The sequence below is a fragment of the Actinia tenebrosa genome, unplaced genomic scaffold (genome assembly GCF_029948245.1).
Source record: "Actinia tenebrosa isolate PJP-AT-01 unplaced genomic scaffold, QUT_ActTen_1.0 PGA_scaffold4__44_contigs__length_22323623, whole genome shotgun sequence".
Taxonomy (NCBI): Eukaryota; Metazoa; Cnidaria; class Anthozoa; order Actiniaria; family Actiniidae; genus Actinia; species Actinia tenebrosa.
In genome coordinates this window covers 4266947-4282332 of record NW_028292581.1, presented here as the reverse complement: position 1 = coordinate 4282332, position 15386 = coordinate 4266947, and the positions used below count along the sequence as shown (strand labels likewise).

Sequence of the window (15386 nt, the reverse complement as noted above, 5' to 3'; positions counted from 1 at the left end):
TTTGAAGATTCGGTACTACATTAAACTTGAACTTGAGTGCTTTGGCTTCTCAGTGCTTGCGAAATCCGCGAAACAAAATTTCCACATATTACTTATTTTATATTATATTACTTATTTTATATTATATTATTATGTTATATTTTTTGCCTAACAAGCGGCAGTTATTTTTTTCTCACCTTGCATTGCAATTTCATATTTTTGTTACAGCATAAAAATCCAATTTTAATTTTCATGAAAACGCTTCATTTTTCATTTTTCGCTAGTCTAGCAGTGCAATCCTGAATACTGAACTTCGCAGAGAAAATTTCAAGCTTTTTGATTTCTTGTCACAAATGTTTGAGTTGTGGTCGGTTGCAACGCGACAAATAAACAATTAACATTGCGAGAGAAAAAAACATGTGTAAACAGCAGTTTTAGGGCAACATTGAAGGGAAATTTTCTTTTATTTTAAAATGACTTTTGAAAATTATAAGACAATAGAAAAAATTAAGAGAATAAAAGGGACAGCGATAATAGAGGTATGAAACGTCGTTATGCAAAGTGTTTGGCTGTCTCCTTTCTTAGTAAAAGTATACCACCAAACTTCAAGTATATTTGGAGTTATAAAACCATTGAAATGTCCTAAGTTTTTGCTTATTGTTTGTATGTTGTAAATTACGACAAAGTTACGAGCATGCGCAGTGCGTTTTCACCCGTTTTGTAGGTTGATTTCATCGTAATTTCACCGTACAGTATTTATTAACAAGATATTTTTTACAAACAGCAACGTTCAATAACATAATAGCAACTATTAAAATGATGATTATGTTTAACTTTCGTAGATTGATAAATAGAGTGCAAACAATAGAGTACAACACTATAAGTGTGTAACATAAATACCACTAAATACTGCTACATTATGCTAATCCTATTGTTTTCTATTGTTTGATTAGCACTAATTACTCACTAAATAGTGCGAAGCGTTGCACACTTTTAGTCTTTGTACTCTATAACCGTTAAACTTTAGTAATACTAAATAGCACAATTTCATGCAAATTCCATTGTTTTCTATTGTTTAATTAGCAATATTTTGTACTATTTAGTAATAGTGTTTCACAGATTAATTGTTTGCACTCCATATTCTTAATTATCCACAAAGTACCTATATTTCTCCTTTTCGATAAAATGTCTAATCATTATTAATCATTATTATCTCAGCGCGCCCATTAATATCCTCTATTTATTCAATTTAAATGTCTTGCTTAATGTTCACCATGACCACCGGATTTTCCCATGATGACCATTTGCTTCGCTTCGATCTGCTTCAACTTTCCTTGAATTTCGCTAGTTTTCTTTGAACGCACGGGTAGTTTAGTTTCCTCACAAATTGTGGACTGCGTAACATGGTTGTACAATTGGGTAATGTTTCCTACTGAAAGTGGTACCAAACAGGACAGGATAGCTTTCATTATAGTGAAAAGCATACATGTTTCATATTCTGACCACACGGAAGAAGTCGGTTTGCTTCCTTTCTCTAATAGGTAATCAGCACTCCGCATCTTCTTGAATGGTGAGGGGTTTGATCTTTTTCTTTTCGTAACTGGACTATGCGAAACATCGTAAGGCCTAGTGCATTCTCCATACACATTTTTGCAGTTTTTGCAATAGCAATGTTCTCCGCATGGTTTCTTGTTTTTGAAGCAAGGACACTTTGTTTTTCGTGTTGTATTGTTGCATGCGATGTATTCTTTAGATTCTTTATATTCTGCGCTTTCGCCGCACCTGCAGGACATCTGTGCCTTTTCTGTGTCTGTGCTTATTTCATCCTTGTTTTGACAGCCTCTACATCTGCAGCTGTTGCAGCAGGACAATCCCTCCATCACACAAGGACATTTCCGGCCAGCTCGCGCAGCGTCAGTGTCAGTGTCGAATGGTATGCAAGACGACACACTTTGCCCTTTCTTATTTCTTCCACAAGAACAGGTTTTTCTTTGACCGTTCGAAGCGGCCTCATTGGCATTTTCTGTAAAGATAAAATAAAATAAGATAAAAGATAAAATAACAATGAAACATTTGTTATCCAAACTTCGTATGACTGTATTTCAAAAGACTATATTTCGATCAATTCACGAATCACGCGCTTTTTTTCCCGTGAATTAAAACTGAATATATCAAAAAATGCATGAATGAGAACTTATGATATCTCGAATCATGCACTCGCGGATTTAAGTCAAATAACAGATCACGTAAAACCCCTTCCAGTCCCTGATATGATATCGTTCAAATTACCTTCATCGTTGTTCAGCAATGAAGTAGCGTCGTAATGACCTGGACCATAGGCATTAAAGGACATGCATAGCATCTCTGTCACGATCTGCTGTTCGGGTACAAAGGGAATATATGGTAATCCAGGTAAGTTGGTGACGACCAATATGGGAATTTTCAACACATCTGAACACACTTTCATTATCAAGTCTCCCATTTCCCCACAATAGGTCCCTTCATCTCGAAATCGTTCAGTTTCATAGTTCATTTCCTGTTGATCAACTCCAAGCATTTGTTGATAGTCTTCACTTGATTGCACTGCGTTGACAAAAATTTGACGAAGGAAATGAACGTCTTCGTCAAAACTTCCTCCTAAGCCTAAGTCTGTTAAGTATTTCTTTAAAGTTGTTTCCGTTTGCAATTCGTTTGATTTACGAAGCTGTTTAATAATGCTGGCAAAAGCACAGTCGCCATCTCCTGCTACTGGATCACGACTCAAATTAAGTGAGGTTAAATTTCTGCTAAGTAAATCTTCTTGCTCGCTTTGGGAAATATCGTTGTGTCCATTGTCTGTTAACAGAACATTCTTTACTCCAGTCAGCTGCATCCACGGAATATCCATGACGTTAAAACTTCTGTCTTTGCATTGCTTTTTCACTTTCTCAAGTGTGTCGAATAACATTATTGTGTTTTCACAAATCATCGCTGCCACGAAATCGTTGAACATATCCTCGATGGTCTCAATTACCACTAATCCTGATGAATCTGTGTCCAAGTTCTTGATGTTTTTAACTTTACGCTGTTCCCAAACCCTATCTAAACTGTGGTTAGCATTCTGTGTCGCGCTCTTAAAGTAACTCGTTTTCTCTTTTTCGGCATCGCTTTCAGTTAAGCTATATTTTGGAAGAGGCATAAAAGGTACGACTCTTGCATTGCTTTGGTGTTTTTTGCCCATTTTCTTTACATTTATTCCATAAAAAATCAGACTTAAAACTGCAACAGCGATTTCCGGACTTATAGTTGTGGTACCACAAAGAAGACTCTCGTTTAAGGTGTGGTGGAGACGTTCGTTGCACTCAGTGCCTTGTCCCGGTGGAAGTCCTGATAAACATCCCTTACGTATATGTATTTTTAAATTTTCCAGTTCTTGTAGAGTTTTAGTTTGAGTGTTACAGTTCAAAAGTTCTCTCCATCTAATAAGGAAATTGTTTAGATATTGTTCAATAACATCAGGTTGCGGCGTTTGCTGATTGCGAAGGTGTCCACAATCTCCGTCGTTGCGAAATATTAACCCAAAATCTTTAGATATTTGTCTCGATGTTTCAGTACCTTTTGGAAAAGTTTTCACGACTCTCTGTACAGCATGAAACAAATCCAACTTGACGACCACGCCCGGAAAGACTGATTCATATTGTTTTCTCACTTTACAACAATCATCGACGATAACCGTTTCAAGCCCTTCTCTCATAACACTCTTTAAATATTGTAATAAATCTTTAATTTCCTCAAACGCCGTTGATCTTGTAAGCCGCCAGCCTACGATTTGGCGATTCTCGTTCATCACTATGTATAAGTTTTCAAATTGCCGAATAAACCTGTTGTCACTAGCTCTTGAAGCCCCGATATATTTACTAATTCTAAAAGTATGGTCGCATGTTATAATTTTACTAACTTGTGCGCATTTTTCCATTTCCCTTTTATAATTCGGTTCTTTGTCATTAAAGTCAGCTAAGAATATTTCCATAATTTTGTCGTTACTTGGAAACGAAAACAGAATATTGCTGTAAAACCCTTCAAAATCATTCTGATCCGAATCATTTCCACAATGATTGTGAAAGAGAGAATAACGTTCCATTTTTTCACAGTACTCTTTAAAATTTGTTGCAGCAATCCCAGCGGAGATTTGTAGAAAATTGACTCCTTGAATGATCTGGGTTTCGATGAAGTCAACTAACACCTTTGTGCAAGCAGATTTATAAAACATCTCAATAGGAAAACATCCAACTCCATACAATTTTGGTATACAGCGTAAAATATCCATACTAGCAGATAGATATTTGTGATGGTTTCCTCCTTGTTTGCAAATGTACACTCTTTGAATTAATAAAATGTTACCTCTCAAATCATATACATATATTTGAAGTCAATTAAAGGACAACAACAGCAACAAACTTGTGTTAATTAACAGGATAATTTGGTCAACTACGTACTACTACTACTGAGAACCACTATAGAAGCCTAAGTTCAAGATTCAGACATACTGACATCATCATCTGAATCTCGTACACATAATCTTCATCATAACCTGTATCACTATAACTGAACGAAGTTAAAAATTGTAGATCCATCAGTGATTTAATCTCTAAAATGGCACTCTTGGAGAATATCTTCTCCTCTTTACCATTTTCGGCCATTTCACAATATCCCCTTTTTAATTCCTGATATCCCAGTGTAATAGAGTGAAGAGAAGTGACCTTCTGGTGTACAATTTTGGGGTTATTTAATAAAATGAAAGCGTTTTAATTTTGTCGTCTGTGATCGATTTAATGTACTTTAATTTAGATAGCATTTAAAATGCTAGTTTTATCGCAACGGGCATCCTTTTTATCCACACTTACTTTACAGTATTCTCTGTAAGAAAGAATGACTTGGTTTAAGGCTCACTTTTGAATCAAAAGTGATCGGAATTTAGTTGTAAATATACATTGTGAAAAGCCGCGAATTTTGAAGGGTTGCGCGTATGACGTCACTTTCTTTGAATCACTAAACGTTGAACACAATCGCTTAATGGCGGACTCAAACGGTCAAACTTTACAGGCTAAATGCAACATCTTCCCAGTCTCGAATCGAAAAAGAATTAGGACAGTAAACTAAATTACATATTTATATATATATCCAGGGATGGTGTAGTTTTCGTAAGACTAGCACTTTAAAGAAAGGTGGAAGAGCTAATTAGAGGAATTAATGGGATCAGGGCCATCAAATATTAAACCTAGTGCAAAGGAAGGCTAGGACTTGACATTAACATTAACATTTGGGTTGCAACCCCCAAAACCCACGTCTAGATCCGCCACTGAGTTTTTTGATTGGTTAACCCCCCAAAACGCAAGGCATTATGGGGGTGTGAAATGGGAGAATTAGGGATTTCCGACAAAGTGGAATTTGAACCAAATAAGGTATTCCTTTGGCTTCATACAACCAAACCGTTTATAATAGGTTTTGACGTTTGTCCGTCGTAGGAAGAAGCAAGGCCAAAAGGTTGGTCCCGGGTCAGTTTATTGTTAAAAGGTGGCTACTTATGACTTGTTTGATATGATAGAGTGAGTCTTCCGCATAAGGTACTGATCAAAGAAGACAATGACCAACTGCTTCTTTATAAGGTATTAGGTGTGTAAAGCTATCCAATCACAATCATGATATATTTGCTCAACCAATAAAAAAAATTGTTTTACTAACTACAGTTTGGTTGATAACAAAAAAATAATGATTGGCAGGTTTCTGAATCTTAATTTCATGCATGATATATTTGCAGTGAATACACATGATAACAGTGAATACACATGATCACAGTGAACACACATGAATACAGTGAATACACATGAATACAGTGAATACACATGAATACAGTGAATACACATGATTGCAGTGAACACACATGAATACAGTGAATACACATGATTACAGTGAATACACTTGATAACAGTGAACACACATGATTGCAGTGAATACACATGAATACAGTGAATACACATGAATACACATGAATACACATGATAACAGTGAATACACATGATCACAGTGAATACACATGATAACAGTGAATACACTTGATAACAGTGAATACACATGATTGCAGTGAATACACATGAATACACATGATTGCAGTGAATACACATGATTGCAGTGAATACACATGAACACACATCATTACAGTGAATACACATGAATACAGTGAATACACATGAATACAGTGAATACACATGATTGCAGTGAACACACATGAATACAGTGAATACACATGATGACAGTGAATACACATGATCACAGTGAATACACATTAATACAGTGAATACACATTAATACAGTGAATACACATGAATACACGTGATTACAGTGAACACACATGATTGCAGTGAATACACATGATTACAGTGAATACACATGATTACAGTGAATACACATGATGGTAGTGAACACACGTGATTACAGTGAATACACGTGATTACAGTGAATACACATGATGGTAGTGAACACACGTGATTACAGTGAATACACGTGATTACAGTGAATACACATGATCACAGTGAACACACATGATCACAGTGAACACACATGATCACAGTGAATACACATGATCACAGTGAATACACATGGATACAGTGAATACACATGATTGCAGTGATTACAGTGAACACACGTGATTACAGTGAATACACGTGATTACAGTGAATACACATGATCACAGTGAACACACATGATAACAGTGAATACACATGATCACAGTGAATACACATGATAACAGTGAATACACTTGATAACAGTGAACACACATGATTGCAGTGAATACACATGAATACACATGAATACAGTAAATACACATGATTGCAGTGAATACACATGATTGCAGTGAACACACATGAATACAGTGAATACACATGATTACAGTGAATACACATGATTGCAGTGAATACACATGAATACACATGATAACAGTGAATACACATGATTGCAGTGAATACAGTGAATACAGTGAATACACATGATTACAGTGAATACACATGATTGCAGTGAATACACATGATAACAGTGAATACACTTGATAACAGTGAATACACATTAATACAGTAAATACACATGATTGCAGTGAATACACATGAATACAGTGAATACACATGATCACAGTGAACACACTTGATAACAGTGAATACACATGATTGCAGTGAATACACATGAATACACATGAATACACATGAATACACATGAATACACATGAATACACATGAATACACATGAATACACATGAATACAGTGATATAAGTAACGTTATAAGTATATCCTATATCGTGTATGTATACAGTGTAGAACCATGTATAATAGTGCCATTACATGGGGTCCTACATGAAGTACCGACCCCCGTCCAGCTTCTGAAGGGAAAAGAACGAGCCGACACTAAAAACGACTGCACAGCAGGCTACCCCTTCAGCTGGTTTGATAAAGCAGAGCAAAGCAGGGTTTTTGGACGGGGTGTGGGTTCTTAAGCTAGTATGCAGGAAAAGAAAAGAAAAAAACAAAAACCTTTTGACCAGTGGAAAAGGCAGTAATTACAGAAATTTTTTTCCACATCTGATTCAAGGGGATGGGAGGTCAAAAGAGTGTATGGGAATTAATCATTCCTATTAAAAAGAAACAAATAGAAAGGGAAAAACTTATTTTGGAGACAATTAGAAGTTTTTTCATTTTTTTGTTGTTGCTTTCATACAGGTTTCTATTTTAAAAACATTTGGATTCAGAGTGAAGGAGTTGAAATGTACAGAAGTGTACTAATAGACCTATCCTGAATTCCCTTGACTGACCACGAAACAATGGTTTGAAGTCGATACTGAACTTGATTCTTTAATTTATTCATCAAGTTCAACCTTGACTTGAAACCATTGTTTCGTGACCAGTCAAGCGAATTCAGGGAAAGGTCTATTGAAGAACATTCAAAATGAAAATGTTCTGTGTTTTGTATTTTTTGTTGTAATACAACCTTATAAATTTACCCATACTGTATCAGCCCATTTTGATTTTCTGTTTGAACAACACTTTGATAACTTTCTAACAAGTATCATTTTATTTACATCTTTTTTGTCTGTGGTTTTACAACTTTTTCTATGTTAGCCATGTTCATTAATTTTACCAATAATTACAATTAACATTCATGTAATACTTTAGCCTAGAGGTGTTAAAAGACCATTTTTAAGTTCCAAATAACTACTGTGTTTCTTGATTACAGACTTATTTACACAGGGCTAGGATTGATTTTGTGCAGAATATTCACGTGTTGCAGCCAAGCTGAGTTTCAAAGTATTTGTATTGTTAAAGTTATGCATCACTGATACAAGGCTAACCCTGTGTAAATGAGTCTGTAAACAAGAAACACAGTGGTAATTTGGAACTCGAAAAGGGTCTATTGCTTCAATGACAGCATAGAAAAATCTTATGAGAAGTAGAAATTACAGTTATTTATCAAGTTTCCAAGCAAATATCAAGCAAATGAAAACAATGGAAAGCTCTTTTAGCTCAAAGAATATTTGTACAAGGTACATTCAAGAGAATGCACTAAGAGAAGGAATCCCTGCACCCTGTCATGAGCACTCTCTGATGCTAATTTTAGAATCATTCATTTGATTGTTTGTTGTTCTGAAAATTCTCTATGCTGTTTGCCATTGTTTTCTTGTGTTTCTTAAGAAAACATGATGAGCAAACAGTGAAAAGCCTGCACAGTATGTGAGTGCAGAAAAACAAACAATGGCAAACATGATTTTTAAAACAGCATCAAACGGTGCCCATGATGGTTTCAAGCATTAGTTCATTTTCTCTTGCTACATGCTGTAGTCAGTAGAGAGTATTTTTTCATATGAGTGCAAAACATTCAGTCCTTTACTTTGGTGATTTTGTGTCCTAGCATTTTGATTGGACAAGCATGCTGGGTCCAAGCGTTCTGATTAGACAACCATGCTTGGTCCTAGCATTCTGATTAGACAACCATGCTGGGTCCTAGCATTCTGATTGGACAAGCATGCTGGGTCCAAGCATTCTGATTAGACAAGCAAAGATTTAGCCATGACTGGATCAAAATCTTTTTATGTGGTCATATGGAATCCATCCTTAATAATACTATGTACTCTACTAGCACTCTGCAAACTACTGCTTGCTGGGGATACCCTATGATTTGAATTACTCCTCAAGCATAATCCAAATTAACATAATCTAAATTAACAAAGCTATAAACTGCATTTTTGGAGTTATTAATATTTACAAACTGTAACACACAGGGCCCTTGGGCTTCCTGTGTTCTGGAAAGAGTCGACACCACCCACCAGTGTCACTAAATCTTTATAAAACCTCATAAAACATCCAATGCATTTCAGACATGGGAAACCTGCTTGGTCTTCCTGTGTGTTCTGGTAAACTTCAACAGCATCACTAAATGTACACCAAAGAATAGAAGGAATTTAGACAGGAGAAATTTCAGATCCAGAAGCCTGTTGGCAAAGTAAATGATAAATGGATAAATAAATAAATGGATAAATAAATAAATGAATAAATAAATAAATACATATTAAATACATAAATAAATAATCGAACGAACGAACGAACGAACGAACGAACGAACGAACAAACGAACGAACGAATGAACAAATGAATAAATAAATAAGTAGATAGATAAATGAATAAATAATTTTCAGGTACAATTATTGTAAAAAGTTATTATTCTTTTTGTACCTGTTGTTTTTGTTGTTTTTGTGCCCCCCAAGTGATGTAATCTTCTCTTGACGCTGCTTGGTACTCATCAATTAACTGTTGTACTACTTCCCTTTAATTTTAAAAATAAATCAGCTACATGAAAAAAAGAGATGGTAGGTGCACATATAGTAAAAGATAATAGCATCAATGTGAAACAAGTTTTGAATTCCCTATCGTTAATATTTACTAGAATTGCACATTATCCAAAAATATGCTGTAATCGAATTGAAATTTATAATTCATATTTTCATTACCTCGAGTCATCAAGTTCATCAAGATTCTCTGCAAAAATGGGTTCCTTTTTGTAGTTCTCCAAGAAAGCTTCCCTCTTCCTTAGCTTGTCATAGAGTTTGCAGTTTTTCTCAAAAACCTAGAAAAAGGTAAAGTGGAGCATAAATTCTTTGTTCTGTTGTTTGGTTACTTATAGTAGCAAAAACGAAAAAAAAGTGGCACCTCTATTAAGTGGACACCTTTGCCGATTATAACAAGACTATTAGGGGGCTTTGCAACTATTGTCTGCTTAATAGAGGTCTAAATGTAGTATATACTTACAGTTGATATGCTGGTGTGATTGGCCAACATCAAACCACTGACACGATGTGCCGTCTGTACATAAGGTGACTTTCTGGACAATGCAACCTAATGAGTTAAACAACAGACACAGTCATCATCCATTAACCTTAGAATTATTGTAACAGCAATAGTAATAATGGCCATGAAATTAAACATTAGATAACAGTTTTTCATTCTATGTGCTGTTTTATCAACATAGGGGATATTGAGAGAACACCAGAAAGGCATTAGAATCATGAGCTGTCCATATAATTCCAGCTGTAGTCATTTATCAAAGTGTGCTTTGTTTACCTGGATGCTAGCAGGTCCCCAAGGTATGAACTCTGCAAGCTTTCTTTCTCTGATTCGCTGCAGACTTTTGTGCACCTTAGGACAAAAATAAATTGAATAATGATTTGAACTACATTAAGTTTGAGATTAGTATTCTTGGATGGCTAGAAATAACTGCTGCTCTCAGGCCAGACATAATAACTCGCCACTTTGGACTGATCAGCATGTATTTAGTAAATGTAACTGATAAAGAGAAATGGCAACTAGCTATAAACAATGGCCGCTAAATGGCTTGACTGGATGACAAGCCACAGTAGACTGAACAATGTCAATATGTGGTCCTAAACAGTCAGGTAACGATGCCCGAACCTTTTGGTGATGGTAACACAATCCAACACGTTTTGGGCTATATTCAAAAGGTGAATTGGCCAGACATTGTTTGGACCAACCATTACTTCAAACCCTTGTTATATATAATATTAATTAAATTAAAGCTGTTACCTGTGTAGGATCTACTTCTCCTTGAATGATATTTAGGATAGAGATATAGCAGTGATTATGTTTTCTGTTCCTCAGGGTGGATACCATTACATTTTTGGGCTGCAAGAAATTTGATAGAACAGGGATTTAAGCATCACCCAAAGCAACTAGGAATCATTAAACATGTCTATGTTTTTTTCACTGTGAAGATGTTACCTGGAGTAATCTGCGCATCACGTCAAGAACTGTTGTTTTTCTGATGCTGGCAACCTATTGAAAAATTAAAAAGGATTCATATACTTTAAGTCTAATAAAGAAAATCTGGATTTTATCATTATATACTGTCACTAACATGCATATTTATTACAGCAGATTCTGTACACTGTATGACTTGATATAGCATGGCACAAGGCAATGTATATTATAATAGAATAGAACTGATTTGATGAAGTCTTTTACTAACCTTCTGGTCAGTGGTTAGAGGTGTATACCCCGTCATCAAAAAGTGGAGTCTGGGTGTTGGAATCAGTGAAGCAATCAAACCAATCAAATCATTGTTCATGTAACCTAGAAGATATTAGGTACATTGTCATGTTAAAATTTTTTTATTGCTATGTGACTAGAGATATGGGTTAGATTATGAGTTTAGAACATGAGTTAAAGATACAAATAATGACCAAAACAGAGTGCCTGAGTTGAACACCAGTGTTGACTGATGATCACCAACAGTCAGCTGAGAGTTGATGGATCGACAAACTAGCAAGTCATAAGGTACACAATTATCCAACGAATTTCATTAAATATTGAGCCAAAAAATTATTGAGCCAAAAAAAACTTGACTTTGAAAATGACTTCCGCTCAGGTTGTCGAAACGTCAGTCACATCAAACAGTCCTTCTCAGGACTACATCCACCCAGATGATCATAGCACTTGGATTAACATCCAAAAAATTACTTTGAAAGTAAGCTTGCATCGCATTTAAAAAAGTGTACTGCAGATTTTATTGAATTACATTAGGATATTAATAGATTGATTTATTAGTATTAGCTTTACCTATTTGTTTTCACATTACCTGGATATCTTAGGGTTGTTGTGCTGGTGGCCATTATTGTAGACACAAGCTGATTGACTTGAGAGAAGGTGGGATTGGGAATGTGAAGTCTATCAGCTGCTATTCTATTTAAAGCTGTATTATCCAAAACAACCTAAGATAAAGATAAATAATGAATAGATAACAAAGATATTGAATGAATGAATGACTCGATGAATGGATGACTCAATGAATGAACAAATGAATGAATGAATGACTCAATGAATGAATGGCTGAATGAATAATTCAATGAATGAATGGCTCAATAAATGAATGAATGGACGGATGGACGGATGAATGAATAAAATAATGAATGGATGAATGAATAATTCAATGAATGAATGGCTCAATGAATGAATGAATGGATGGATGAATAAATAAATGAATGGATGAATGAATAAATGAATAAATGAATGAATGCATGAATGCATGAATGAATGAATGAATGAATGAATGAAAATCCCTACAGATAAAGTTTACAGTGCTTACCACACAATCAGCATTCTGTGTCAGTCTCTTGAGTGTCAAGATGGAATTATATGGTTGAACGACGACATCACTGATATCTTCCTAAAATGTGATGAAAAAACATTTTTGAGAAAATGGTACTTTGCTAATGACTGGTCTTGGGACATACTATGTTTACTAATTACTGCTATTATATAATTTTTGTGCATTCTTTTTTTTGTGAAATCCACTGCACTGGCAACATATTAAAGTATTTCCATATATTAATACTTCATACCTGTTGTGGAAAAACAGAGTATGTTTGAATCAGCTTCTTAGGGTATCTGTATAAAATATAAAAAGAAAATTATCAGGACAAGGCATAGTTCCCCTGCACTAAATACCTACCTCAGAATCAAAACAATAAAAAACATTGAGAATTCAAGGGAACCAAATAGACCATTTTCTAGTTCCAAATTACTGCTGTGTTCCATAATCACAAACTCAATTACTCAGGGTTAGCCTCATATCAGTGTCTAAATATTAACGAATAAAAACAATAAAGTAAAGAATGCACAACTTCAAAGATACAAACACTTTGAAGTTTCACAGACCTCCACTGGAACACATAAAATATTGTGCACAAAATCGAGGGTAGCCCTGAGCAACAGAGAACTCAAAACTAGAGTATCATACTGTATATGTTTTTATCTTAAAGAGGAAAGGTACCAGATTTATCATTTTACCTGTCATTTAGCTTTTCAAGTAGGTATGATCCCATACCAGATCCTGTTCCACCAGCAATAGAATGACACATCACAAAGCCCTATCATGAGGAATATCAATCAAAAAGTAAGTAAAAGAAAAGCAAGTTTGAAAAAGTTCACAACATTTGACTATCACTGGTGATAAAATAGTGGCACCCTATACTAAATACCTAATGAGATAAGACCATGAGATGCAAAGGTCTAACCATTTGCAGGTATTTTTGAGGATGTTAGATAATGATTCTTTTATATATTTTCAGTGTATATTCTTGTTGTATTATTTTGCTTACCTCAAGGCTATCACTCCCATCAGCTTCTCTGTCCATTATGTCAAAGACTTCTTCATGAAGTTTCTCTGCCTACAATGATATTATTAGTTAGTATTTTTTTCCATGATTTTATTCCCGAAGTTACGGTTGTAACAACAAGCCCTTACAACTATTCCAATGCCCTAAAATGAAGCACAATATAGAAATCAAGAGATAATAAAAGTACGACATACTGGACATGCAGGTATGTGTCCAATAAACCTCCTCGGCTCAGGAGAAGATTAAGTGTCCTTCCCTTGAGAATAGGATTCTTTGTTTGAATTGTATCTATATTTACATGTCTTCTTGTATGCAACTAAGGGCAACTGTTAAACAAAGAAATGATACTATAGTGAATGACACATGGTCTGAAATGGGAAAACATTACACCTGAGCTTAGGAGGTCTATTGGTCCTCTGATGCCAGTATAAAGTGGATGGCGAACTGTCATTCAACACATTCCCAAGATCAGCACCAAGGAAGAATGTTGGTGACCCAATTACTGATCCTTCCCTATTAAAGAGAAAATTTGTATACAGACAAACAGTTCTTTCATATTTTACCACCTTCCAATGCACTAGATCAACTCTTTCTCATCTTTTAATAACAATGAATGTGAGTGAAGGGTATTGTGAAATAGTTTACTGTTAAGTGATTTCATATAATATTATATGTAAGTCACTTTATCTAATAATCACATCTCATCTCTGCATACCTGTGAGTAACCACTTGCCCAGTTGTTTCCAGCACCACCACCATGTTGAGATGTGTAAATGTTTTCAGGATTATACAGATTAGAGAAAGGTGACGACATGATAGCATCTATAACCTATGCCATATTCAAATAATCATTATAATCATTTCAAAGTGTAATGTGTGCAGATTGGCTGGGTTTCATTTTACATTGATTGGTATGTCCAATTTATGTTCTTTACTAAATGACGTACCCTTGGTTCTAAGTCAAGGAGCACAGCCCTTGGGATGTAATGCTCATCATCAGCCTATAAGATGAAAAATGAAAAATTTAGATGAAAAAAGTGGAGTTTATCACCACTTTTGCAAAATAATACTAAAATGTACAACATATGCTGTCCATGCTAAGTAAAATACCTTCAAAGTCACAGTAATTAGCTTAATATTATCCCCATAAACACCTAAAAGTTTTTTCTGACCTGGTAAAAGAACACATCCTTCCTGTCTGTCCCATCAGTAGCAAAATCTTCAAGGATGCCGTCTGGAAAAAAATTCATAATTAAGAAAATTAAATACACAGAGCCAAATGATCATTAACACTAGAAACTTGTTGATCCATAAATTAGATTTACCTGGTCGAATCCCATGTTCTGCGCAAAGCTGCTTCCAAAATTCCATCCCAACTGTACAATATCAAGAAATTATAACAAGACGAAGTTAGCTCACAGGACTTCGAGAAAGTGGAAAAAAAACAACACCAAAACAATGAATGAACAACTTACTTTGATTGCCACATTGCCCAACCTGTAGTGTTATGATTTCTCGAGGCATATTGAACAATTTTTCGTGAATGAATCCTACAAAATGGTGAAAAAAGTTGGATCAAATTTTAAAGCATAATATTGAAAATGGCGGTAAAACTATCTGCGACGATAAGAGACTGGGAAAGAAGAGCTGATCCTTTATCGATTGGGATACCTGTGTCTTTTCTCTTTCAAGTTTGGG

The 15386-nt window shown here is 35.1% G+C and overlaps 2 protein-coding genes and 1 long non-coding RNA gene across 3 annotated transcripts; 1 reads left to right on the top strand and 2 right to left on the bottom strand.

Moving 5' to 3' along the window:
• Positions 1-411: 411 nt before the first annotated feature.
• LOC148906893 (uncharacterized) lies at positions 412-2877 on the bottom strand. Its single transcript, XM_089037258.1, has 2 exons — positions 2269-2877; positions 412-2002 (listed from the first exon to the last, which is right to left on the bottom strand). The coding sequence occupies exons 1-2, from the start codon at positions 2864-2866 to the stop codon at positions 1242-1244; spliced, it is 1359 nt and encodes a 452-aa protein (XP_088893384.1). The 5' UTR covers positions 2867-2877; the 3' UTR covers positions 412-1241.
• A 5185-nt stretch (positions 2878-8062) lies between these two features.
• On the bottom strand, positions 8063-15300 carry LOC116293398 (tubulin gamma-1 chain). The gene is made up of 18 exons (XM_031700823.2): positions 15164-15300; positions 15014-15064; positions 14861-14922; positions 14636-14689; positions 14404-14517; positions 13671-13739; positions 13360-13439; positions 12912-12957; positions 12656-12736; positions 12149-12281; positions 11540-11643; positions 11293-11346; positions 11098-11196; positions 10618-10692; positions 10306-10392; positions 10008-10123; positions 9733-9823; positions 8063-9491 (listed from the first exon to the last, which is right to left on the bottom strand). The coding sequence occupies exons 1-18, from the start codon at positions 15210-15212 to the stop codon at positions 9462-9464; spliced, it is 1395 nt and encodes a 464-aa protein (XP_031556683.2). The 5' UTR covers positions 15213-15300; the 3' UTR covers positions 8063-9461.
• LOC116293408 (uncharacterized) lies at positions 10007-11543 on the top strand. The gene is made up of 3 exons (XR_004196805.2): positions 10007-10133; positions 10526-10640; positions 11173-11543. It is a non-coding gene; the product is annotated as an uncharacterized LOC116293408 (long non-coding RNA).
• Positions 15301-15386: the final 86 nt, after the last annotated feature.

What these genes read in the sequence shown, in the direction of transcription:
- LOC148906893 (XM_089037258.1), bottom strand. Translation starts at nt 2,866, where the DNA reads ATGGATATTCCGTGGATGCAGCTGACTGGAGTAAAGAATGTTCTGTTA. An exon ending in ATTGCTGAACAACGATGAAG is followed by an intron (nt 2,003 to 2,268) that starts GTAATTTGAACG and finishes TTATCTTTACAG; the next exon opens with AAAATGCCAATGAGGCCGCT.
- LOC116293398 (XM_031700823.2), bottom strand. Translation starts at nt 15,212, where the DNA reads ATGCCTCGAGAAATCATAACACTACAGGTTGGGCAATGTGGCAATCAA. An exon ending in CTTGAAAAGCTAAATGACAG is followed by an intron (nt 12,958 to 13,359) that starts GTAAAATGATAA and finishes TATTTTATACAG; the next exon opens with ATACCCTAAGAAGCTGATTC. An exon ending in GAGAAGTAGATCCTACACAG is followed by an intron (nt 10,693 to 11,097) that starts GTAACAGCTTTA and finishes TTTTGTCCTAAG; the next exon opens with GTGCACAAAAGTCTGCAGCG.